Source organism: Melanerpes formicivorus, unplaced genomic scaffold, assembly GCF_026170545.1.
Source record: "Melanerpes formicivorus ecotype bairdi unplaced genomic scaffold, bMelFor1.0.p_v2 SCAF_3, whole genome shotgun sequence".
Classification (NCBI taxonomy): Eukaryota; Metazoa; Chordata; class Aves; order Piciformes; family Picidae; genus Melanerpes; species Melanerpes formicivorus.
The window spans coordinates 12,933,171-12,957,795 of NW_027142355.1; the positions used below are offsets into that span (position 1 = coordinate 12,933,171).

Sequence of the window (24,625 nt, forward strand, 5' to 3'; positions counted from 1 at the left end):
TATAGACGTGGCCAGCCTGGGACATGAGAGATCAGAGCTGGGTGTCATGTAGCATTGGGTCAACCAGGGCTGGCCATGGGCATTGGCATGTGCCAGTATCTGCCCACACCTCTGGGAATTCCAGGCAGTCTGGTAATGAGAGGGCAGGTGACATCAGAGCAGTACACCCTTTCTCTCACAGAGTGTGTCTGCAATGTCCTGGGCACCGTTCAGGAGGACTGCAAGGGCCCAGAGAGCTGCCGGTGTGAAGCAGCCACAGGGCAGTGCCAGTGCCTTCCCAACGTGGTGGGGCAGACCTGCGACCGCTGTGCCCCCAACACATGGAGGCTTGCCAGTGGCACCGGCTGTGAGCAGTGTGACTGTGACCCTGCACGTTCCCTTGGGCCTGCTTGCAACGAGGTGAGGAGGACATGGGGCATGCTGCTCTGGTGTGGGGCCCGGCTGCTGAGGTGGTCACACCTCCTACTGTGGATGTGTTTTGGCAGTTCACCGGGCAGTGCCACTGCATGCCAGGCTTCGGAGGCCGGACCTGCCGGGAGTGCCAGGAGCTCTTCTGGGGTGACCCAGCTGTGGAGTGCCAAGGTGAGTCTAACTCCAGCGCCTGCTTTACCTGCACTGTTTGGAAATTACTCATCTCCCCCTCAGGTTGCTGGGACACCCTTGCTGGGAGCAGCTCCTCTAAGTGTGACCTGCCAGTGGCCACATGAGCCTTGAAAATGAGGGAGGAAGGCATGGCTGGCTCCATCCTTTTGGTGCCTCTGGGGACAGGAGTCCTGGCAGGAGCCTTATATGGCACGTGCCTGGTTTAGTTTATTTCTTGTTGGACCTTTAGTTAGAAACAAACCTCTATGGAAACTACCCCTTCATTAACTGTTAGATTGCAATTTGGCAGGTGAGCTGGTGTGGTAAGAAAACATATTGCAAGTGTTTGGATTTAAGAACTGGTCTGTCTTTTCTTGTGTCTTTTTAGGGAGATGGCCTGATGAAATAAGGTTTTTGATTTAGTAGGAGACTTTCCTTATATTTCAGTTGAAAATAAAGGAGCAAGCAGAGACTATGCAGCTGGGGTTAGCCATAGCTACATGCCACAAAACAGAGGACCATGAAGTCGCTTGTTTAGAAAACTGGATGCTCTCTGTCCTTTCATTATAAACAAGTCTGTTCGTTAGCTGGAAAAGAAACTTCAAACACTGTGCAGACCAGAACAAACTGGTATCTCTGATCTGTTCAAATAGGAGTCTTTGCCAGGAGTGTATGCAGTAGATCAAGGATTTTTTTCCTGCAGGGAGGAATGTGCTTGCTGTGGTCTTTAACAAATCCTTTACAATAGAGCTACCTTAGAGCCCATTATCTAACCAGATAGGCAGGTCACAGCTACTTGTTTAATGCAGCAGATGAAAGAACTGGGGAATTGTCCCAGTCCTGAGTGCATATTGTTTCTGGAAGGGCGAGGCAGCCTTTTGCGAAGGCTGTTGGTGTTCTGGCATGGTGAGGGGCGCTGACCCTGCCGGCTCCGGGGCAGGGATTGTCTCTTGGTATCAGCTGTCGCCATCAGGGTTTATTGATGGGAGTCCATCTGCATACCTTATCAGCAGGATTTTGCAGTGTACCAGTGTTTCTGATCTCACTGAGTTTCTGCTGCCTTTTGAGCATGTGAAAACCTGCTTTTTAACGTTTCTGAAGAGAGGATGTGTTCTGCAAAGCCTGCTTTCACCATGCAAGCTCAATGCTTTCCTTAAAAACTGCCACCCCTTCTACTCCCAAGTAGAGAGAGACAGATGCAAGGAGACTTGCTTGGGTGGAAATGCAGATTTTCCTTCAGGATTTCATGCAGCAAGAGGTCTCTGTGGCAGATGAGGAGAGCCAGTGCCCAGGGCTGAGCTGTGGCAGCCTGCAGCACAATGCCCCAGACAGGCTCCAGGCATGCACTCGCTCATGGAGCATATCCAGCACTGTGGCACAGCAAACTCTCCCTAATGTGGTGGGGGTCAGTGCCTCCCATGGTGCCTCCCTCCTTCAGCGGGGAGAGAAACAATGTCTGAGCCCTCATTTAGTCCTGGCCAGCAGAGGTGATGGCAGACATGCAGTTAAGCAATTTGCAGGCGAAATGGAGTACTGCTGTTTAAGGAGTTGCAGAGCAGTGCCCCTGGAAATTAGCTTAAATGTGGCCTGTGGCCAAGGTGAAGCTGAAACTGACAGGGAGCTGTTGGCTCCAGCTGCAGGGGCACAAAGAGCTACTGGTGATGGCATTTGCCACCTGCTTTTGGTGGCACAGTTGTGCTGGTCCAAGCATCCAGTGTGGCCAGATTTTGTGCTGCATTCAGGACACAAAGTGATCTGAATGGAGAACTGAGAGCTCTAAACCACATGAGTATGGACAGACAGTCTTGGCTGCAGGTACTGAGCTGTTGTGGAGGTATGGACATCAGTCCCAATGACTCCAGGGTGTAATTCTCCACTGGCCTGGGCAAGCAGCTTCTGCTCAAGGTTTGATGCTCAAGGGTGCATCATTCAAGGGACAGTATGTGTGATTTCTTCACAAGAGGTCTTCGTGCTATTGGCACGAAGAGACATGACCTCATACTAAGAAACAGGGACTGTACTGCCCACTTTGCTATGACATCCTTTGCAAATTTTTTTAATTACAAAAAAAAAAAAAGGTAAAAAAAAAAGTGAGGACATGTGAGCAGAAGTGCCTGCAGATAACCTCTGGACACACCTATGACACATCTAGAAGAGGCTGGGGACTGTACCTCCTCCCAGATTGCCAGATGCAAGCAGTAGCAAGCTGTGGATGTGGCCCCAGGTTCCTAGCATGCCCTCTGGAAACCAGACTCCAGAGCATGCATAACACAGTTCCCATCAGTGGTGATGACCTTTGCAGGCTGCTGCTTGTGACTTTGTAGAAATCTTGGCAAGATCAGAGATGGTGAATCAGAAGCTGGAGGAGGCAGGTTTTTGTAGCTGGACTAGGTGCTTTGATTTGCAGTCTGCTCCCTGTGTTGGGAGTGTTATCCAGTGGGATTGTCTCTCTATGTGTCTCCAGTGAGAACACTGGGACCTGACTGGTGGGGCAAGCTGAGGTAGGTGCCTGTGTTTAAGCAGCATCTCGACCCTTTGGTACTGGGTGCACTCCCACTACCCACAGATGTCCATTGGGGATTGTGCAGCACAGAGAATCTGTAGGACTAGATTTTTGGAGACTGCTTATAACCCATGCTTTAGAAAAACACATTTACTCATTTAATTTAACACTAAGTTTAGGCCTGGGGTGAGGAGAAAGTGCTTCACATAAAGAGTTGTTGGCTATTGGAATGGGCTGCCCAGGGAGGTGAGGGAGTTACCGTCCCTGGAGGTGTTCAAAAAGGGATTGGACATGGCACTTGAAGGTTTAGTAGTCATGAGGTGTTGGGTGACAGGTTGGACTTGGTGATCTTTGAGGTCTTTTCCAGCCTTCTTGATTCTATGATTCTATGCCTGAAACAAGCACAAGAAGTGTAGAGTATAGGAAAAGCGCAGTGTGTGTCTCTCGGCTTCATGCAGGTCTCTGTGAGGATTACAGGGAGCAGGAGCTGCGCTGTGAGCATCTTCTGCTTGGTCCCTTTGCAGGACTCCTGGCTATTGCTTCAGCTAGGAGCTATATGCAGTTCTGCACGAGTCTGCACGTGAACATTCACACGTGCATAAAAATCTTTGCTAAGGTAGTAAATAATAGGATTACAAATGTCATCAAACTCAAGGCTCTCAGGCATTCTGCTGGAGCTTTTCCAAAACTTGGCAACCAAAGTGCAGGACTCAACATGCTCAGCTCTGCACTAACTTCGGTCCGAAAAGCACAATTCTGGCAGAAGACTCCAGGATCCTGAGAAGCCTCTGAGATATGATGGGGCTGCAGAGGCAGCTCATATAATGCTTGTGCACAGCAGATATTTGATGTTTATGGGATTCATGCAATATAAAAGAGATGACAGTTTTACAATCATTACTGCTTTAATTGAACAAGCAGAACAGAGTGGAATTAGTAAAAGGCATTGTATGACATTTGAACATTAGGTTGTATTGTTATCTCCCCTTTTTTCATGCTGGATTCCAGTGTCAAGACCTATTGTAAAAAGACCCCAGAATTTAATTGAACTAAGATGAAAAAAAGTAATGTTTTTATCAAACACTAAGTGCAGACACTGGTAGAAAGTTGCTTATCTCAGTTGTAGTCTGTGTAATGCACTTGGTGCTGAAACATCTGTTCTCTGAAAATTACTCCATTTATGGATAGGTTTTGTAATCTTAATTTAACACCCAGCTCTTAAACTAGTTATATAGGCTGCTTTTACAGGAGGTGTTCATGGTGCAGAGAGAAAGATAGCAGATGTTTCTTTACCTTCTTTGGTAAGGAAGGAATTTGTCTGAAGGAAGTCCGACAAATTATACATGAAAGGTAATATAATGTCAACTTTCAGATTCATAATTTCAGTTGATCTGTGGTCTTAAAGTATTTCAGTGTATACTGTTTCCAGAAGATTGTCCTCTTGGCAATGTCTGCTGTCATGTTAAAATGCAGCACAATTTGACTCATTCTAGGCTGGGAGCTTATCTTGACATTCATACTGAAAATTGTACAGTGAGGAGTTAGCAATATGCCTACAGAGTAATTAGAATCAATAGCTGATTATTCAGAAGAAATTTGCTAGCTCCGCAAAACTTTCAACCCTACAAATTGCTGAATGGTTTTCTCATCATAGTGTCTCACTGCTGCTGCAAAATGATGCCAAGAAATCATTTTTGAACAACCCCTTTGTTGTTTCTGCTGCGGAGGAGTTTAAACATTTGGTGCTTTCTGTCCCTGATCTCAAGCAGTGGAGAAAATATTTCTACAAAAAAATGTTTCTGTTCTGTGTAGGATGATACATGATACTTGTTCCTAGCATCCTGCAATAAGGCATTAAACATTGAGACTGATTTTCATACAGCCCTTTCAGAATCCATGATACCATCTCAGTTGCGCTATCAACTGCTCTGACCCACCTTAGCTTAAATCAAGTGATATGCAAATATGCTACATATTAAATTACAGTAGTTTAAATGGAAGTGAGTTCTAAATATTTAAAATTAGAGGAAAAGGTAGGAGAGCTGTCAGAGTAAGCAGTTCATAGATCCTTATGAGCTTAAAGCAAATCACTCAAGCTAGTAACTTATTTCTTTGGGATTTCTCCCTGTAGGTTTCTACAGAGCAACACTCAACATATGTGTAAGTGTTACTTCTATCTTTAAGATCAGGGAAAAAATTTACTGAAAAAAAGAAATGCAGTTATCAAGGTAGTATAAAAATTACCCATGGATGGGTGCATGCACAAATGTGCACACGCATTTGAGAATGGATACAGCTACAATCTTTTTTTTTACTCCTAAATTACTAATAAGCAGATCCAGAAGGAGGAATTCGGGTAGAAAATTTTCCTGTTAAAGATCTGATTTCACTTAAGGCAGAGTATGCCACAGAAGAATGTCTGATCGAGTTAAAACAATTACAGAAAACAATACACTTGGTTCCAAAAAGACATTTCAGAAGAGAAAGCTGTTGTTTAATTTAGTAAATACTCCCTCAAAACTCTCAAGTCTTTGGCCAGCGCTTTCAAAAGACTTCTTTTTCTTCACTGTATTTTCCATGGGATGTATCACAGTGGCCTACTCTGCTTACCCAGGGTCAAATCTGATCCCTGTCTCACACTGATCTTCAAAGCATACAGCCTCAACTGTGTTAACTTGCAGCCCTTCACCTTGGCTTTGGTCCATGTCTCTGTATGAAGGGAGAGCCTTTTGTCAGCCTTTTGTCTTGAAGGCCATTTCCAACCCAAGTTTGCTAAGGCAACTTGCAGTAAATTCAACATCTGTGTGAGTTTACAGTGCAAAATGAATAACTCTTTCCAATTTCTAGTCATGTAAGCACAGGAAAGGCATTTAAAAGGAGCTTATAGGACTTTTTATCTTTCCCAATTCCACATCTGTTATCTTAAGTGGAGTATAAAGCCATCGCTAGCTATTGAGTAATACCTGAAATGCTTCTGCATCCCTAGATGTGCCTATGTGCTTCTTGTTTTCTTTAAGAAAATTTAGATTGACCAGGCACATGCTAAAATTAGATGTGGTATAGATACTCAAGGATACATCAGGATTATGAGTGCACTGGTTAGAGCAGAAATATCCAGAGTCAAGCAGTGCTTCGAGGATGGTGTTTGAATTAACCTCTTTTGAGTACATCAGAAGCAAAACTGTCATAATGGAGAGCATCATTAGCACTGGGCTGCATGGGAGCTGACTCACATGGTGGTCATAGGAATAATAGGACATTAGCACTGTGGCTAGAAGTGATGCTAGGGTACTCTGGCCAAAACTGATGCTGGGCGTGATGTGCTGGATCATACTGGCATGGTGTTCATTCCATTTCTAGCAGGTAGTGACAGGAATCAAGGTGTTTCCTGATTTGACATCCCAGGTCATTGATGGTGATCAATAAATGTCACATAAATCTTTTTGGGTGTCTTAACTCAGGTATACTTTCATGAACTATTTGCCAGTCCTATGTTAGCCTTTCCAGCTAGGAGGTCTATTTCTTTCACATGGATTATACCACTGTACTGTGCTTTTACAGTGTCACAGTATCACTAAGGTTGGAAGAGACCTCAAAGATCATCGAGTCCAACCTGTCACCACAGACCTCATGACTAGACCAAGTGCCACGTCCAATCCCCTCTTGAACACCTCCAGGGATGGTGACTCCAGCACCTCCCTGGGCAGCCCATTCCAATGACCAATGACTCTCTTGGTGAAGAACTTTCTCCTCACCTCGAGCCTAAACTTCCCCTGGCGCAGCTTGAGACTGTGTCTCCTTGTTCTGGTGCTGGTTGCCTGGGAGAAGAGACCAACCCCTTCCTGGCTACAACCACCCTTCAGGTAGTTGTAGCCATGTTTTGTCCCTTTAGGATGAAGTTTGGCTTATTTGTCCCTTTTGGACAAAGTTTTGCCCTGAAATCTCACAGAGGCTGAAGATGGTGGGGTTTTGGTAAGCCTGTGCACTGACTTACTAGCTTGGTGGCCCACAATGTTCAAGATGTGCCTCACTACCATAAGGCTTTATATGGTGTTAGCCTGGGTTTGCTTTCCTCCTCTTGAGGACTGGGCACAGCTGAAGTCAGTGGAGTGTTTGATCCCCAGCATGGTGTAAAGGGAAGATACTCTCTAGGGTGATGTTCAATATGCTCCTTGCTGGGGTGTAAAACAGCCCGTAGGTGGTGGCCAGGGCACAGGATCCATCCTGTTCCACATGACCTTGGAGGGCAGTTTCTGTGGGTTTCTGGATGGCTAAATTTCATCATTAATGTGGTGTCTGGAAATTGGGCCCCAGCTTCTGAAACGGGCCCCTTCAGTGAGGAATGGAGATGGTTTCAATCATCTCTGGTGAGGTTGTTTGGGTAATGTCATCTAGACCATTTTAAAAGATCACATGTAACCAAACACTGGCATGTACGTGTCACTTGTGAGATGAAAGATTTGCCCCCAGGACGTGAGCTGTAAGAGAAGAAGTGATTCTTTTGTCAGGATTTTAAAAATGTTTCAGTCAGTGCCACAGGAAGGACTCCTGCGAGGGCTGTAGCTAGAGGCACTATACCCCCAGAGTGTAGAAATGACTCCCCAAAGTTTCAAAATGGGAAAAGAAACTAAAATCGCCTGGAATCATCTTACCCAGTGCTGAGGGAGGCTTTTTCTTGTTCTCTTTTAGACTGTGATTCTGCTGTAACAATAGAGATAAAATTACCTTCAGTTTTACCTTTTGATTTGAAAGCTGGCGTGGTCTAGCACATGGTTAGTGACTTGGGAAGGTCATGAAGAAAAGAAAAGAGCAAGTGTTAAACCAGCTCTTTGGAAAGCCATTTTGTCTGTTGAATTCACACTACTGAGGTAACGCAGAGCCAGCATTTCCTGCTTCTGGGTTTGATAGACAATCTTAAAATGGCAAAATAACTCACGGTAATGTTTCCAACCACCTTGTACAATTTTCTCATGGGTCCCACAAATCTCACTTTGGGAGTTTCGTATAATTCCAGAAGTGAGATAATTCTTCCCACCGTTGTACTACGTTTAGAATAAATTACTGCTTTGCTGTCTTTATCATTTCACAACAAGCAGCTGTGGAGTTTCAGTTTTCACTTTGCAAATGAGTTAAGTGCTAAAATTCTCCTCTCCCCTTCCCCAGCATTTTCTGGCCCCAGAGATTCTGGAATCCACATTAGCATGTAAATGCTACTAAAGCCATGTCTGCCTTTCCTGAACATGCAGGTATTCAGGAGTAGAATTACCAACATGGATTTTGTTGGTTTGGTTTTTGGTTTTTTTCACTTTAAGCTTTTTTAATCCACAAGTAAATATAGTGGTCTGATTTGCCAGCAGCAAGTATTCGTGTAACTTGATCAGATCTCAGGATTGTTGAGAAAAACCACATGCCATTTAGCCTCTCTCTGTGCAGAGGAATGTAGACAATTCATCATTATACCGAAGGCCTTATTAGCTGACAGAAGGGTTAACTGACCTCCTTCAAACAGGAACTCAATGGTTTGCCTGCAGGGAACATATTCCATGATGAGCTGGCTACTTAAGAGCTTTCAATGTAAAGTAAAAACAATCTCTTGTGTCAGGGTATAATTCAAAGAACAAAGGACCATTTTGCTCAATTGTGCAGGCAGCAGAAGTTATTTTTGTCTCTTGCCTATCATATTCACATTATACAAGATGTCCTTTTGTTGAGGAGTGATTTGTTCTGCTGAGGCTCTTTGTGTAATTTTTGAACTATAGACCACCACTGTGTTTTGGCATTGAAGCAAACAATGTCTGATCTTGGAAACGGCATTGTGTTTTGCCCTTTTTTCAAGGGGCATGTGCTTGGGCTGTGTGAATTGATTTATGGACCTTTTTGAGCCATTAACCTCATTCAAGGATGCCTGGTAAATGGATGCACAAATGAAAGCTTTTATCAGGTATCACAGTCCTTTTCCTCTTCAAGGAATGTGCGATCTCCAACAATGCTAGGTAGAGTCTGTGGATTTGCAAGTCCTCTTTTTTGTTGTTTGCTGCCTTCCCTTTATTAAAAGCTTTGCAGGTTGGTCATTTCCTCTGCTGCTGTTGTCTGTGTAATTAAGGAGGGGGAGAGGTGAAGTGGCAGCCCTGATGTATGGAACTGCTTCTTCTCCTAGTGTTACTGTGTAAAAAGTGTATCTGTGCTTTTAGAAATGACCTTGCACCGGTAAGTTAATTAACTTTTCTTCATGGCAGGTTACTGTGTCTTTATTCTGAAAGCATTTTAAAAATAGGATGTTGCCCAAACCTTACCACTCCAATCTGGCAAGCACGTGGAGCCTGCCTGGCTCTTACCTGACTAGCATATAAAGACAGAGAGGTGTTCACAGTTAAAAAAATAATAAATGAAGTCCATATGGGGAAGGTGTGAATACTGACTGCTGAGCTGGTGGTCAAAGTGTGAGGTGATTTTAAAAATCTTTACAAAATTAAATCTTAATCCTCCTCATTCCCACTTGAGGATGGCAAACAGTGTGTAGGCTTTTGGTCATTAGCATTAGCACCAGTGTTTCCCTCAGACAGGGCTGCTCATGCATACATTCTTTGCTCTGTTCTACTTTTCACTGCCTGATTTTTTTCCCCCCATTTTCTGCATATCCAAAATGTCCAGTTCCAGGAGCCCAGTTCCAGGCTCCTCAATGCATCTTCTGAATGTTTTTCCACTGTCCATGGCAGGATCACATACCCTGGTGACAGGGGTATCCTAAGACAGACCCTGTATCGCTGCATAGATCTCTTATGAGCTGTTACTCCATAAATTAGTCATGCTCTTCTTTGAAGCCCTATTGTCTTGTGGTATGGAGCTTTACCACATAATTAAGTGTTGTATAATCAACTGTCTCCTTTTATTGTGCTGTCTGTGGGAGGTGCAAGGGAAGGTGGTTGGGTTTTGATCTGCTGGATTCTTTACTTGAGCCCTACTCATGTGCCGGAAGAGCCACTTAATGGTTGTTCCTTGTTGCTTTTCCCATGTCACCCATCATGTTTTCTCTAGTAAACTCTCTGCTATGTGCCTGCCTGTCATTTCTTTTCCTGTCTGGAATGCCTTGCTATCCAACTGACATCCAGACACTGCAAGAAGTGATGTCCATCCTTGCTCCATTTTAGAGTCTATTTCTGAGATGTAGAAATCCTGGTCTTCCCTGGAGTTATTTCCCTCTCTCTCTCCCATTTCACACTCATCCTTGATTCCCTGATACCCACGCAGACACATCCATGATCAGCTTTTTATAATTCAGATGTAGACCATTTCACCACTTCATTAGAACCAATGTATTGTTTTTTAATCACTGCCAGCATCACTGTCATTTCCCTCATCACAGCCTTCACACATGCCTTTTTCTCCTTCCAGCGTGCGATTGCAACCCTCATGGCATCCAAACCCCGCAGTGTGACCGTGCCACTGGGCAATGCATCTGCAATGAAGGGGTTGAAGGGCCACGCTGTGACAAGTGCTCCCGGGGCTACTCTGGCATCTTCCCTGACTGCGTGCCATGCCACCAATGCTTTGCCCTCTGGGATGTGATCATCGGCGAGCTGGCTAATAAAACTCAGCAGTTTCTGGATAGGGCTAATGCCCTCAAAATCACTGGAGTCACTGGTCCATACCAAAAGACACTCAACACCCTAGAGGAGAAGCTCAGTGAAATTAAAACCATCATCACTCAAAATCCAGCTGCTGAGCCCCTGAAGAACATTGGTAATCTCTTTGAGGAAGCAGAGTGAGTACAGCTGCAGTTACATGGCTAAGGCTAGCTTGGGAAGGAGTGGGAGTTCCAGTGAGCTGGGATTTACTGGAGTGAATGATGTCCCCATGCTGGGCTGAGGACACACCAGCTCTGCTCCTCCAGCTGGGTGATACGCTGTGGTACCTAGCATGGATGGGGCACCTTGCCATGCTCTGCACTAGCAGTGAGCGTCTGTCCCATGAGCAGAAACCTAGGCAGGGAAGGTAGGAGCAGTGCAGCTGCCCTGTTCCAGGCAGGGACTGTCCTGCTCCCACTGCTCACCAGGCAGCTAACTACCACAGATGTCTCACGCTCGTACTGTGCTCTCCTGGGGCAAAGGACAAACACTGCTATTACGTGAGAGAATGAAGATGGGAGAGATTAAACTCCTGGATTTTCCTGTGTAACTGATGGGTTGGAAGCTTGGGTTCCTTTCTGCACTCTGAGCATGCGTGTGGGGAAGCACCAGCTTTGTAACAAGGATTGGTTTCATTTTTTCCAGGGTAGGAACCTTGTATTTTGCTTTCAGCACTAAGCATACAAAGGCTGGTAGTTTGTGCTTTGGGAGATGGGGCAGTTACAGTAGGATTACAGGTGCTTTCTAGTCCTGTGTGCAGCTGCTCAATTTACTTGTGCACAGAGTAAAGGGATGAGGATTAAAGCACAAATGGTTCAATTAGGGATATGCTTGTGCCCTGCAGCTCCCCCACTTCAGCTGGAGAGCTGAAGTGGGTTGTTGCTGCATTTGGGGAATGTGTGTACTGAAGAGATGAGAGAAGCCGAGGAACTGGTTTTCCCTAAAATACATATATATAGATAGATATATATGTATATATATATATATATATATATATGTATCTTTTATTGCTCCTCTCTGGTTGTATAGAAGACCTGGGCTTTGGAAGACTCCTGGGTAAAAAGCAGGCTGTTAGGCTATTGAGAGAGTTGATCACAGAGCTTAAATGCTGCTTGATTCTTTCAGAATGAGGAAATGCTGGGATCACCATGGATGGGAATAACTTCCTACGCTCACTTCTGTTCTGCAGCAGCGTTGACATGTAACATACACTGGCTTTTCCTTTTAGGGTTATCCCACTAGTTAAAACCTGCTTGCTGAGGCCCTGCTGAATGCTGAGAGTGGGAAGTTTTCCACAGCCCTAGAGAAATGGCTGGTGAGGAGGGATCTTTCCAGACAAATTAAAAGAACCCATTGTGTTACAACTAAGGCTTCTCCCACCCCATTCTGAAGTTCAAATCTGTCCCATGAGCTCATAGTAATCAAAACTGCATTTGTAGCTGTGTGGGATGGGAAGCAAATTATGTATAGATCATAGTAGTCAACTTTGACCTATGCAGTTGCCATGATACAAGAGCATTACACCAGTCCTCTGGAATCTGCCTCCAGTTAATCTTACATAAAGCAGCTGTTTTCTGAGCAATCTGGGGCTTTGAGTTTGTAAACATGCTGTGGATTAAAAAGTAGTTTTGTATGATAAAGAAAACAAAACAATATTCTAGGTAGGCATGTTGTTACAAATCACTTACAGCTCCACTGAGGGAGGACAAGTCCTGCTGTGGGAGAAGCCTGGTAAGGTTCTCACCACCACTCTTCAGTAAAGTGAAGCACTGAGGCTTACAAACCTTCATCCTCCCCCTGTTCACTCCCATTCCTCTGTTTTACAGAAAGCTGACAGCAGATGTTACAGTTAAGATAGCTGACATAGAAGAAAATCTATCAGCCTTAGCAGAGAAGAGCAACAGCACAGACAGTGACCTGAGCGCACTGGAGACAGATGCCAAAACCCTAGACCGTGTTGTGAAAGAACTTGCGGAACAGCTAGAGTTCATCAAGATCTCTGATGTTCGGGGTAAGTGTCACAGGGAGGGGGAGAAAGCAGTGGGGTAGCCAAAGATTTAATTAGTGTGTGGTTTTAAATACCAGGTTAATCTTGTAATAAAACACAGTTCCTAGGAGGGTGGCTTCTTTCTATGCATTAGCAGAGTTGCTGATGCAGCAGGAATTTTGTTTTGCCCCCTAATTCTCTCTCTCTCCCTCTACACATTGCAAAGCCAGCTTAAGTTCTTGAGGCACAGAATTGTCCTAAAGTCACTTGATTAACACATTTTTAAATGAGCCACAACAGCTGAAAGTGCATGAGACATTAAGATACACCTGGATATCTCCCTTGCTCTGTCAGTCTGTTAAATTGCTGCTTCTGGCTGAAAAATTGCCTGGGAATCTCAAAGAACACACTGTAAAGACCCAGTTCTTCTGAGCCACCCAAGCCTTCCATGCCTATTGGCACACTGAAATGTGACAAGAATGAAAATGTGATGGAGAAGAAGGAATGGCACCAAATTATTTGAAAATTGGTCAGCTGACTTCATTCCAGCATCTATTTCCTGCTTTGGAGGAAGTCTGAGATTGTTTCCAATACATGTGGGATTTTGCAGAGCAAGGGAAATAGTATGTAGAGCAGAGGAGTCCCTGACTTGTGTCTTTCTGCAGAGGAAAGCTGCCCTGCGGTATAGAGAGTGGCTATTCCCACGAGGTCCCTCTCACCCGCTCAAGGCTTTTTTAGGAGTTGTCCAAAACCAACAGTTCCATAAATCAGAATCTTTCATCAAGGATTTTTTTTCGTGGGAAAACTGACCAGTTTCCAAGCAGTGACTCCATAAGTTAGATATCACAGGGCAAGCAATAAGATAAGAAAACAGACTGTTGCCCTATAAACCTAAAAGGCTGGATCTTCTTTTGCCCTCAGGACAAGCAGAATTCAATCACTAGAGTCAGTAAAAGGGCTTAACTCCAAAATCTAGCCAACTTGACACAGTGGCAACCAAGCAAAAAAAAACAGACCTTTTTTTTTTTCAATCTGCAGCAGGCCAAATTCTGTTCTCTTTACCATGGCACCAAATACAGTTGCAAAGGGTAGTCTTCTACAGACCTTGATATTCATATCACAAACCCTCATGTGTCATCTGCCAGCCTCCATAATACAAATTACTTTGGGTTACTTGACAAATTTCTGAGCCACTCCATCTGATTTCTGCAGGAGCCTTGGATAGTATCACCAAGTATTTCCAGATGTCCCTAGAGGCAGAGGAGAGGATCAATGCTTCCACTGTTCACCCCAATAGCACCGTGGAGCTGTCGGCACAAAGACGGCAGGAAGTGGAAGACTTAATCAATGCGAAGGAGGCACAATTCAAGGCTAAACAAGAGGAGCAGTCGCGCCTTCTGGATGAACTTGCAGGCAAGCTGCAGAGCTTGGATCTCTCTGAAGTGGCTGAGAAGGTAACATTGCTGAGAATCGCTCCTGTCAAACCTGTAGCAAAAATAGGTTTGTGAAGAAGTGGTGGAGGAACCAAAGTGGTGGCAGGAACAGTATAGGGTTTGACAGTATGAAATAAGCAGTTTCATGAGCAAAATGTACGCTTCTTCAATGATGGTGTATTTTGTGGGCTAGAACAGGGCTGTTTTGGCGGTGGGCTCCAAGATGTAGTTGCTTTCAGGCACCAATCATTGATGCTGGTCTCCCTGCTACTTTTCCCAGCCCCAACAGACAGCCCACCAAAAGGTGCAGGGTCCATCACCCCGCTCTCACCAGCCCTTTGCTGTGGACAGAGCTCCCATATGCAAAGTGTAGTGAGCAATCCTTAAAGCCTATCCTCGGTTCATGTGCTTGGTCTCCCTAGGCTCCCCGTCTTCCTTTTTGCAGCTCCGCAGGGCACATGCTATGCCTGTGCAGCGCCCAGCCAGACAGTGCTTCTGCTTGCACCAGCAGGCTGCTCTCTCCTCACCATCACTGCATTCCCATCCTTTTGCTTGAGACAAAGCAGATCGTACAGGGAGTTGGAGTCAAAAGGGCATTTTCTCTGTTGAAGCTGCCTGCTCGTCTGTAAATATGGTTAAGGGTGGCTCTTTCTTGGGAGAGGCTGGGTGTTCCCTCACTTTTGCTTTGAAGTTCACCAGCTGCATTCAGAGAACAACACTGCATGTAGGCAGGCTGCAGGGGACTGCTCATTATCTCCCCGTGGTGGGCCAAAGCCTGTGTTAGAGGATAAGTTCTCCACAAGCTGAATTGTCCCATCCTTTGTAACTACTGGTCAGCCCTCCTGACTTCCCCAGTGCTCCTTTTTTCTCTCAGGAGGCAAGAGGCATCTTTTTGTTTAGTTTCCCTTCCCTGCATTCCTGTTTAACCATTCTTGTGGACTGAAAATCCTGAGTAGATTTTTATCAAAGCTATAAAGAACACATTGCTTGGAGGTGTAATCTCAGGACACCAAGGGGGGAAGTACTTTACTTTCTAGCTACTGCTGGGTTGCATGCCAGACAGGTAAGGCCTCATTTACACTTCACAGAAGACAGCTGCAACTAACTTGGCACAGCCCCTAGGGTTTTTCCGGAGAGGTGTTTTGGCCGCTAAAGCATGTGTTCTATGTTGGTTAGTGGCTATCCTTTGGGAAAAAGGGTTGGGGTGGAAAGGGAGAACAACATTAAAATTATGGGGAATGTTTCAGTTTTCCCACTGGCTAAAACAACTCCTGAGTAACGTAATTGGACAGACCACTGTCCAAGTAATGGGTAATTCTCAGTACAAATTTTGCCGATTGAAACTCTTTTGCTTTCAAAGAAGTGTACCCTGAAATTTTCTATTGGGAGCACATCCCTGACAATTCACAAATTAAAAAGTGCTCTGGAAAGATGAAATGACATCTCCCATTTGGTGGAGGAGAGCATTTTAAGGGAAGTGAAAAAAGTTCCCTGTTCAAGCATTTCAGCTTCTTATTTAATTTCTAGAGCATTAGAGCAAAGGAAAAGACACTCTGCACAAAACACTTCCTTATAAAACGGCTTCTTGGGACGGCCCCAAAGTAGTGAAGACTGACTGCAAACAAAAGGCATACAGACAGCTTTCTAATGAAAGGTGATGTACAGGAAAAGTAGACAATAAAGACATGACAAGGCTTCCCATAACTTCCAGATACTTCAGCATCAGGGAGCTGCCTGTTTGTAACCAAGGTAAAGGCAGAAGGGTGCAGGACAGAGAGCAGGAAAGGTTAAAGCCATGCTGCATGAACAACCTTTTGCTTGCCGTTCGATTTCAGCTTCCTTCCCTGTGGAACTTGGGATGCTACTGCAAAGAGCAGTAGTGTGGTGTCTGACTCCCTCCCCCGCACATCACAGCACAGCAGTAGAAATAAAGCTGTGACTGTTTCCTTTGTCCGCTGTGTCTCTGCAGACGTGTGGCACTCCCGTGGGAGCCTCTTGTGCTGAGTCCAAGTGTGGTGGTTTAAACTGTCGAACAGATGATGGAAAGAAGAAATGTGGAGGACCTGGCTGTGACGGGCTGGTGACCGTAGCTCACAATGCCTGGCAGAAAGCCATGGATTTTGACAGAGATATCCTCAGTGCATTAGCAGAAGTTGAGCAACTCTCCAAAATGGTAATGTGCCAAATCAATGATTAGATATTAAAATAAAAATCTTTTAGTTGTAACCCAAGTTTAGACACTAATTGACAAAGTATGTGCCTGGTTTGCTTCAAAATACTTCTTTTCAGTTGCGTAACTTCATCATGCTCGTAAAGATCCTAAGGAAGGGAGCTTGCTAAAGTGAAGCTCCAAAGATAAATCTAAACACAAGCCTGAGTTGTTTAAACTAGCATTGGTGGTATGGATCTTGGCCAGCTTCTAACAGTGCTTCATGAGTTTTATGAACAAAAGCATTTCTCATTACTATTACCTTTGACTCCAGCTGAATTTTTGTTTTAAAAGACTTTAAAAGCACAAGCAAATATGCAATCAAGTCTTACGTTCTTCCTCTCTAGGTTTCTGAGGCGAAACAGAGAGCGGATGAAGCGAAACAAAACGCACAAGCAGTTTTGCTCAAAACCAACGCTACAAAAGAACAAGTGGACAGAAGCAACGAAGACCTGAGAAATCTTATTAAGCAGATTAGAGACTTCTTAATGCGTAAAAAACCTTACATTGAAATTATATGTAGATACCGTGTTTGTGAAAACTTATCTTTAGTTCTGACTCATCCTCTGAGGGGTGATGCAATAGCTGTGTCTCCTCCAAGCCCTTTCAAACAGAGTGTGTGATGAAATCTCTAAACAAGGAAAAAATAAGACAAATAGGAAAGCGAGAGCAGTGTGACATGTTCTGTTCATTTCAGCTGAGGCTGGTGCACTGCTGTAGTGTGCCAAATGTAGTCCCAAGCTCTGGCCAGAAAGACAAAGTACTATTAAAGGGCAAGAAAGTCAGAAACTGAGTTTATCTCCCTGAGAAAGCAGGTAAAGGTTAAATAAGGGCCTTGTTTGCTAGCAAGCAGCAGCAGGCAAACCCATTCCTTCTATGTTTGCACAAGGCTAAGTATACTGTTAGCACAAACACACTGAGGTACAACTGTTGGCTTCATTTCCTGTGGGCTTACCACTCCCCCCTGCAGACCCAGCACAGTCTAGCTAATCACCAAGATCTTCAAATGGCTTCCAAAAGAAAGCTAAACCAACAGGGCCTTACAGGCTTGATGAGCCTCTCCCAAGAGGGAATTTTCACCTTAAGGAAGCAGTTTGGCCCTCCAGCCAAGAGGGCCAATGGCATCCTGGCCTGTATCAGGAACAGTGTGCCCAGCAGGAGCAGGGAGGTCATTCTGCCCCTGTACACTGCACTGGTTAGGCCACACCTTGAGTACTGTGTCCAGTTCTGGGCCCCTCAGTTTAGGAAGGATGTTGACTTGCTGGAACGTGTCCAGAGAAGGGCAGCGAGGCTGGTGAGGGGTTTGGAACACAAGCCCTATGAAGAGAGGCTGAGGGAGCTGGGGTTGATGAGCCTGGAGGAGACTCATTGGAGACCTTATTACTCTCTATAACTACCTGAAGGGAGGTTGTAGACTGGTGGGGGCTGGTCTCTTCTCCCAGGCAACCAGCACCAGAACAAGAGGACACAGTCTCAGGCTGCACCAGGGGAGGTTCAGACTGGATGTTAGGAAGAAGTTCTATACAGAGAGAGTGATTGGCCATTGGAATGTGCTGCCCGGTGAGGTGGTGGAGTCACTGTCATTGGAGGTGTTTAGGAGGAGACTTGATAGGGTTGCATGGGTTAGTTGATTAGGTGGTGTTGGATGATGGGTTGGACGTGAGGATGGTGAAGATCTCTTCCAACCTAGTTTGTTCTATTCTATTCTATTTCACACCTTGATTTTCCCTAAGTCTGGTGGAGGTACTTTTCCCATTATTTTCCTTCTTAAGGAAACAGCTACACAAGAATTTGAGTGCTGAGACTTGACAAAGGGAAAGCTTTCACTCATGTCTTTGTCATTTGTATCCACCTATTAGAAGACAGTGCTGACCTTGATAGCATCGAGGCGGTGGCCAATGAAGTGCTGAACATGGAGATGCCAACCACTCCCCAGCAGCTGCAAGCCCTGACAGAAGATATTCGTGAGCGTGTAGAAAGCCTTTCTGATGTTGAGGTTATTCTGCAGCAGAGTGCTGGAGACATTACAAGAGCAGAAATGCTGCTAGAGGAAGCTAAAAAAGCAAGGTATGCAACCCTGTTCTGTGTTAGTTGTTTTCCATCACCAAGAGCTTGAACATGACTTTCATTTTGCTGTATCAGAAAATGTGTTTAACTTCCTTTGATGTAGATTTTTCACTAAGGGGCAAAACCAGCCCTTTGCAGTGTGCATCTAGCTCCTTTTCTAGTTCCCAAGTAAAAGCATTTTTAGCATTAATAGTTTTGTTCCACAGCAAAGGTGCAACAGATGTTAAAGTCACTGCAGACATGGTGAAAGCAGCATTGGAAGAAGCTGAAAAAGCTCAATATGCAGCTGAAAAAGCCATCAAACAAGCTGATGAAGATATAAAAGGAACTCAAGACTTGCTGACCTCGGTGAGTTCTTAAGATACAGAAACAGCACCAAGTCTGATACTTAGAAACTGATGGAAACCTGTCTACGGAAAGCTCAGGGGGTGGAGGGAAGGAAGGAAAAAAAGAAGCAAGGTACTGCAAAAGTGCTGCAAATCAAAAACTGCTTGGAATGAAGCTAAACCATTCCTGCCTTCATATGTCATATCAACTTTTGAGTTAGAATGGCAGATGTTAGGGGGTCATTTGCTCTTTAAACCACTCCCTAAAACAAAAGGCTTTTCTCACGCTATATCCTGCACTCTTGAAGTTAAACGGGCAGGACTGTAGCTGTCTAACACAGCAGCTCTACCAGGATCCTTGGAAAGTCCTATCTGTCAACCACATTGGTCTAGCCATGCAATCAGGGCCACCCACCACTGCATCATGAGGCTACAGTAAATGAATGCTGGATTCTTGTCAGATATAATGTATTTTAAGAATTCATCTTAGAGCCCTCATGAGACTATAGTGCTATCTATATTCAGGACCCTTGGCCAGCTTAGCAGACAGGCAGTATGGAGTCAAACATCTGAAGTTTTGCCTGTGGATGAGGCCACATGTGCAATAGAATCAAGCCCTTTTAAACCACATTCCGTAATACTTTTGCAGCTCCATATGTACCCCATTTTTCAATCAGGGGCTTCTTTTACCCTGACTGCAGTTGGCCATTTGTAGCAAAACTGAAACCCTGGGGTTTATATCCTCTCTCTGGACATGAATGAATGAGTTGGCGAGGGCTTATCCAGAAAGTTTATTATCACATTCAGTGTCTTTTGGAAGTGTAACTCTCATTCCTCTTTCTTGTTAGATTGAATCTGAAAACGCAGCATCTGAAGAAACACTGAACAATGCTACCTTACGCCTGTTTGAGCTACAGAGGAGTGTTGAAGACCTTGAGCAAAAGGCTGTTACAAATTCAGAGAATGTGTACAACATAGAAGAAAAAATTGTTAGTGCAAACAAAAATGCTGAAGAAGTTAAAAAGGTGAGAAGCTCAGGAAATCTGCTAAGCCAAAGCCAACATAACACTCTCAGCCAGGTTTGGCTAAAGGAACTTAGTGGATATGTGCAATCCACTGCGTTTTATCAGTCAAGTAGCAGGGACAAAAACCAAACCAAAACTGCCCCCCACCTAATGCACCTACCAAAGATAGCAGGGTTTTTTGCGTACTTCAGTACCAGATAAAGAAGTATTGGGAAGTTTTCAGGGTCTAAAATAGCTGCAGGAAATTGTCACACTGTCAGCCTTTCATAGGAGAACTGACAATATTTTTCCCTTTCTATAGAGTATTTATGGTTCTGCAACAGTGAAAGGTTCAAGACAACTCAGAGTTGGGCATAAACAGGGTCAAGCCACAACAAAAATATTGTTAGCACAATATAAAACCAAAGTAATTTCTAAATCTCAGAGGCAAAATTTTCTCAGTGACCATATGGCATTGCTCCCACTGTCCACTACACACCTTCGTAATGGCAAAAGAATGCTCATTAACAGAACAATTGACAAATCTGCCTAAGGAAGTTTCATTGCTCCAATCTGTTGTCTGTGGTTAGCCCACTAATCTCCAGAGAGGCATTTTCTGCCAGAAGAGATGTATTATCCATCAATTATTTCTGAACACTAAGTAGTATTTCAGGTGGCTGTCAAGTAAACAAGAGACTTCCACTACTGCTGCAGCCTGTTAATTTGCTTACTGGCTGAATGTAGTTGGGTCATAGGACTACTTAATCTCACAGAAACCAACTTTAGGACTTCTCCAGCACCTTCACATACACAGACTAGGTAGCTCTTCTAATTACTGAAACAGCAGTAAGGGTGACTGAAAGAAGGGAACCATTACATCCATTTTTAAAAAAGGTAGAAAGGAGGCTGCCAGGAACTACTGACCTGTGCCTAGGATGATCATGGAACATATCTTCCTAGAAGCTCTAATAAGGCCTATGGAGGACAGAGAGGTGATTTGAAGCAGCCAGCATGGCTTTACTAATGGCAGCTTGCCTGACTTTCTACAATGGAGTGACTACATCAGTTTGAGAAGGGAAGGGCAACGGATGTGCTCTATCTGGACTTCTGCAAGGCCTTTAACAGAGTCCCCCACAGCATCCTTCTAAGTTGGAGAGATACAGATTCAATGGGTGGACTGTTCAGTGCATAAGGAATTAGCTAAACAGCAGAGGTCAACAGATCAAAGTCCAGAGGGAGACTTGGTGACAAGTGGTGTCCCTCAGGGACACAGTGGGATCAAGTGCATCCTTAGCAAGTCTGCAGATGACACCAAGCTGAGTGATGCAGTTGATAGGCCAGAGGGATGGGACCTGGGCAAGCTGGAGAAGTGGGCTCAAGTGCACTTCATGAGGTTCACAAGGCTAAGTGTGAGGTCCTGCACCTGGGTTAGAACAATCCTCATTATCAAAACCGGCTCAGGGAGGATGTGATAGAGACCAGCCCTGCAGAAAAGGACATGGGGATACTGGTGGACAAAAAGCTGGACATGAGCCAGCAGTGTGCACCTATAACTCAGAAGGCAAAGCACATCTTGGGCTGCACCAAAAAAAAAAAAAAAAAGAGTGGCCAGCAGCTGGCAGCCACTCTGCTCTGGTGAGACCACATCTGCAGTAGTGTCCAGCTGTGGTGCCCTCTGCAGAAGACACGGACCTGATGGAAAGGCATCAGAGGAGGGCTGCAAAAAATTATCAGAAGGCTGAAGCACCTCACCTATAAAGACAGGCTCATGAAGCTGGGATTGTTGAGCCTGGAGAAGAGAAGGCTATAGTACCTTCCAGTACCTGAAGGGAGCCTACAAGAAAGCTGGGAAGGGGCTGTTTACAAGGGCTTTTAGCAGTTGGACAAGGGGCAATGGTTCTAAACTATGGAAGGGGAGATTTAGATTGACATCAGAAAGAAGTCCTTTCCTATGAGGGTGGTTGCCCAGGGAGGTTGCATCCTTGGAAACATCCAAAATCAGGCTTGAAGGGACTCCGAGCAACCTATGTAGTTGGGGATGTCCCTGCTTACTGTAGTGGAGGTTAGATTAGATGACCTGATTGCCAGAGGTACCTTCCAACCCAGTACCTTCTATGATTCTATTTTGCCCCAGATGCGGTGCCAGTTCCTTACCACACAAAGCTTTCTGGCTGTACTAGAGGCCATGGCTTGCATTAATTACAAAGCTGTGTAACTTGGTCCCATAAATCCTTGCCAAAAGTCAGTATTAAAGACACAGCTCTGGATACAGGCAAATGCTGAGTCTCCACACCAGCTCTTAAAGCCATGACTATTAAATAGGAAATACCCCAACACTTTTTCTGCCTTTGTTAACCGAATTAGATGTAGCCTCCTTGCACCTGGATTAGTAGGAGGAAATGCAAAATGGCCCCGTATTGTCTTTTGAGTGAGCGCCATCTTGTGCTTGAATCCGGAACAACAGGTTCTCAACACCGAGCTGAACGACAAGTATAGAACAGTGGAAGATCTCATTGCCAAGAAGACAGAAGAGTCGGCTGAGGCTAGGAGGAAAGCCAGCATGTTGCAAGATGAAGCTAAAGCCTTGTTGGCTCAAGCGAACAGCAAGCTCCAGCTGCTCAAAGGTAAGGCTATTTGAGGTGGTAAACTCTCATCTTTGAAGTGATTTCACACTGTTAAGCTGGCTATTCAGCAGCAGGGGAGAAATGGGAAGTCAATTAATTGTTACTAACTCTTATGGGCACTACATAGTCTTTTGAATCAAAGAATTTTACAAAAAAAGCTGAAACTTACAACTGAGCCAAACCCTTCTAGTATGGCACCTATCACTCCTCAAAAACCACTACAGGAAAGGAGTGTCACTACTACATTTAGAATGAGGACTAAACCATCTAAGTAAGACCCTCCATCTTGAAATAATACTTCCTCCACCCCACCCTGGAAAGCTATGTCAGTTCCAATTCACTGATTAATTTAACATGTATTATCAACAATTAAATGTGATTGAAATACAAGAGGACATAACTACCAGAGAGGGAGTTAAGTTTTCCTTCTGTTTTTCCTAGGCCCATTCTTCCCTTTATCTGCTCTTGCAGTTACAGTGGCTCACTCAGTAGTCTTAACCTAGGAAGCCCAAATATTCCACTGTTCTGCAAGAGCCATATGGACCAGAGAATGACAGTTATTTTTGAATGTGAATCAAAGTATACTTTTGGGTTCCACTTGCAGAAATGGCTTCCTTGTTGCTTTATGTCCCAGTGATAAGGAAACAAAGAAAGGTGCCATCCCAGCCTTTGGCTTTTTCCTTTTGTCTCGAGTCAGATTCTCTTCTACATGAAATGTGAACAGCTTAATCTGTAACTACGACGACTCACGTAGTTACACAGTATGTTTTCATGCAGGGTACTAATTAAGCTGATTTCCCTTCCTTTGCTGACAGACTTGGAAAATACGTATGAAAACAATCAGAAAGTTCTGGAAGACAAAGCCAAGCAGTTGGTGGAGCTGGAAGAGACAGTGCGCTCCCTCTTACAGACAATCAGTCAGAAGGTTGCTGTTTATAGCACTTGCTTATAAATAGGAACAAGAATGCCTGTGTTCAGGATGAATTTTACAAGTATTACTCTAGTTTTTTTGACATTTTGCTAAGACCTGATAAAACGAACAGGTTTTATGTCGACTTTCAAGTCACAAAACCAAAGACAAGTAACTTTTTGATGTTGAAAATAAACAGTACTTTTGTATCACTGTATGTACCCAGTGTGACTCACTAAGTTCCTTCCTATTTTCAGTAGCTGAAATGGTACCTCAATTAATCTTACAGCAAGTCTTGGTTTTAAACTGGATAGAGAGCTAATAAAATCTTGCCCCCAGCTATGTGATTCTAAATAAAAGGCCCCAATTACTATGATATGTACGACAGTCACGCAGAACAAAAGTGCATGTCAGTGAAAAACACCAAGGACTCCTTGAGTGTTTAAGCTAGCATTTATACCATAGTACTCCAAAAGGATTAATTTACCCTGCATGATGTCCATTCAGGCTTAACAGCGGCTTCATGTCCCCGATTATTAAATGCTTGATATGTGAAGTGGAAACAGAGGTTAGCACTGAAGGGGTGAATGTAGTTTTTAATTTCAAGCACCAAATTTATGTAATAAACCAAGCCTGGAGGATCAAGCCTTTCTGGAAAAGGAACTGTAGAAGTTCACTGGGCACTCAATGTGAATTACGTAAGGAGCTGGACACAGACAGCTGAGAACAGCGTGCACTTAACAAAACACAAATCAGACTTTTTTCAAAGTGCAGGACTGACATCCAGTTCACCATGCTTAAGCTCAAAGTTAACTGTAGAGCACTTTCAGACAATTATACAGTACTGTACAAACTGATCCACCAGATCCATCAGCTACACAAATCAACATCCAAAACTGCAGCATGCAGTTATACATCCTGAGCTCTGACCTCAGGAACACATCTGTGTATATACTCTGATCAGCACCTTGCCTAACATCATCAAGTCAGTCAGGACAACCGTGGCAGGATCTATCAGCACATATGCAAACTTAAGAGCAGTTTGCTTAAATAAGTACCACTAAGTGCCATAGGTTCCAAATGCTACACCACAGCAATCGATTACCATACCAGCATCATACACCCTTTCACTGCCAGTATACTTGGCAGCTGGTAAAGACAATTTTGAATTGAAACATTCAGACTTGACTGCCATCAGATCATTGCAGGTGGCTCAGTAGCTCATCTTACACCTTTACAAACACTCTTTGTACACTTAAATAGAACAGGAATGACAGTGAGAATTAAAAACACAGTACCACTCTTAAGGTCCTGAATTTTGAGTGTCTGGGAAACAATCTTTTCAGTATAATTTT

The 24,625-nt window shown here is 44.3% G+C and overlaps 1 protein-coding gene across 1 annotated transcript in view; it reads left to right on the forward strand.

Moving 5' to 3' along the window:
• The window catches only part of LAMB1 (laminin subunit beta 1), a 45,823-nt gene extending 22,336 nt beyond the window's left edge, over positions 1-23,487 (forward strand). Inside the window, exons 22-33 of the mRNA XM_068166777.1 lie at positions 182-399; positions 486-582; positions 10,478-10,847; positions 12,537-12,721; positions 13,910-14,151; positions 16,100-16,303; positions 16,687-16,831; positions 18,199-18,406; positions 18,613-18,754; positions 19,581-19,757; positions 22,201-22,360; positions 23,176-23,487. Of these exons, the coding sequence (XP_068022878.1) occupies positions 182-399; positions 486-582; positions 10,478-10,847; positions 12,537-12,721; positions 13,910-14,151; positions 16,100-16,303; positions 16,687-16,831; positions 18,199-18,406; positions 18,613-18,754; positions 19,581-19,757; positions 22,201-22,360; positions 23,176-23,312 (2,285 nt within the window). The 3' untranslated portion in view covers positions 23,313-23,487. The remainder of the gene's footprint in view (positions 1-181; positions 400-485; positions 583-10,477; positions 10,848-12,536; positions 12,722-13,909; positions 14,152-16,099; positions 16,304-16,686; positions 16,832-18,198; positions 18,407-18,612; positions 18,755-19,580; positions 19,758-22,200; positions 22,361-23,175) is intronic.
• Positions 23,488-24,625: the final 1,138 nt, after the last annotated feature.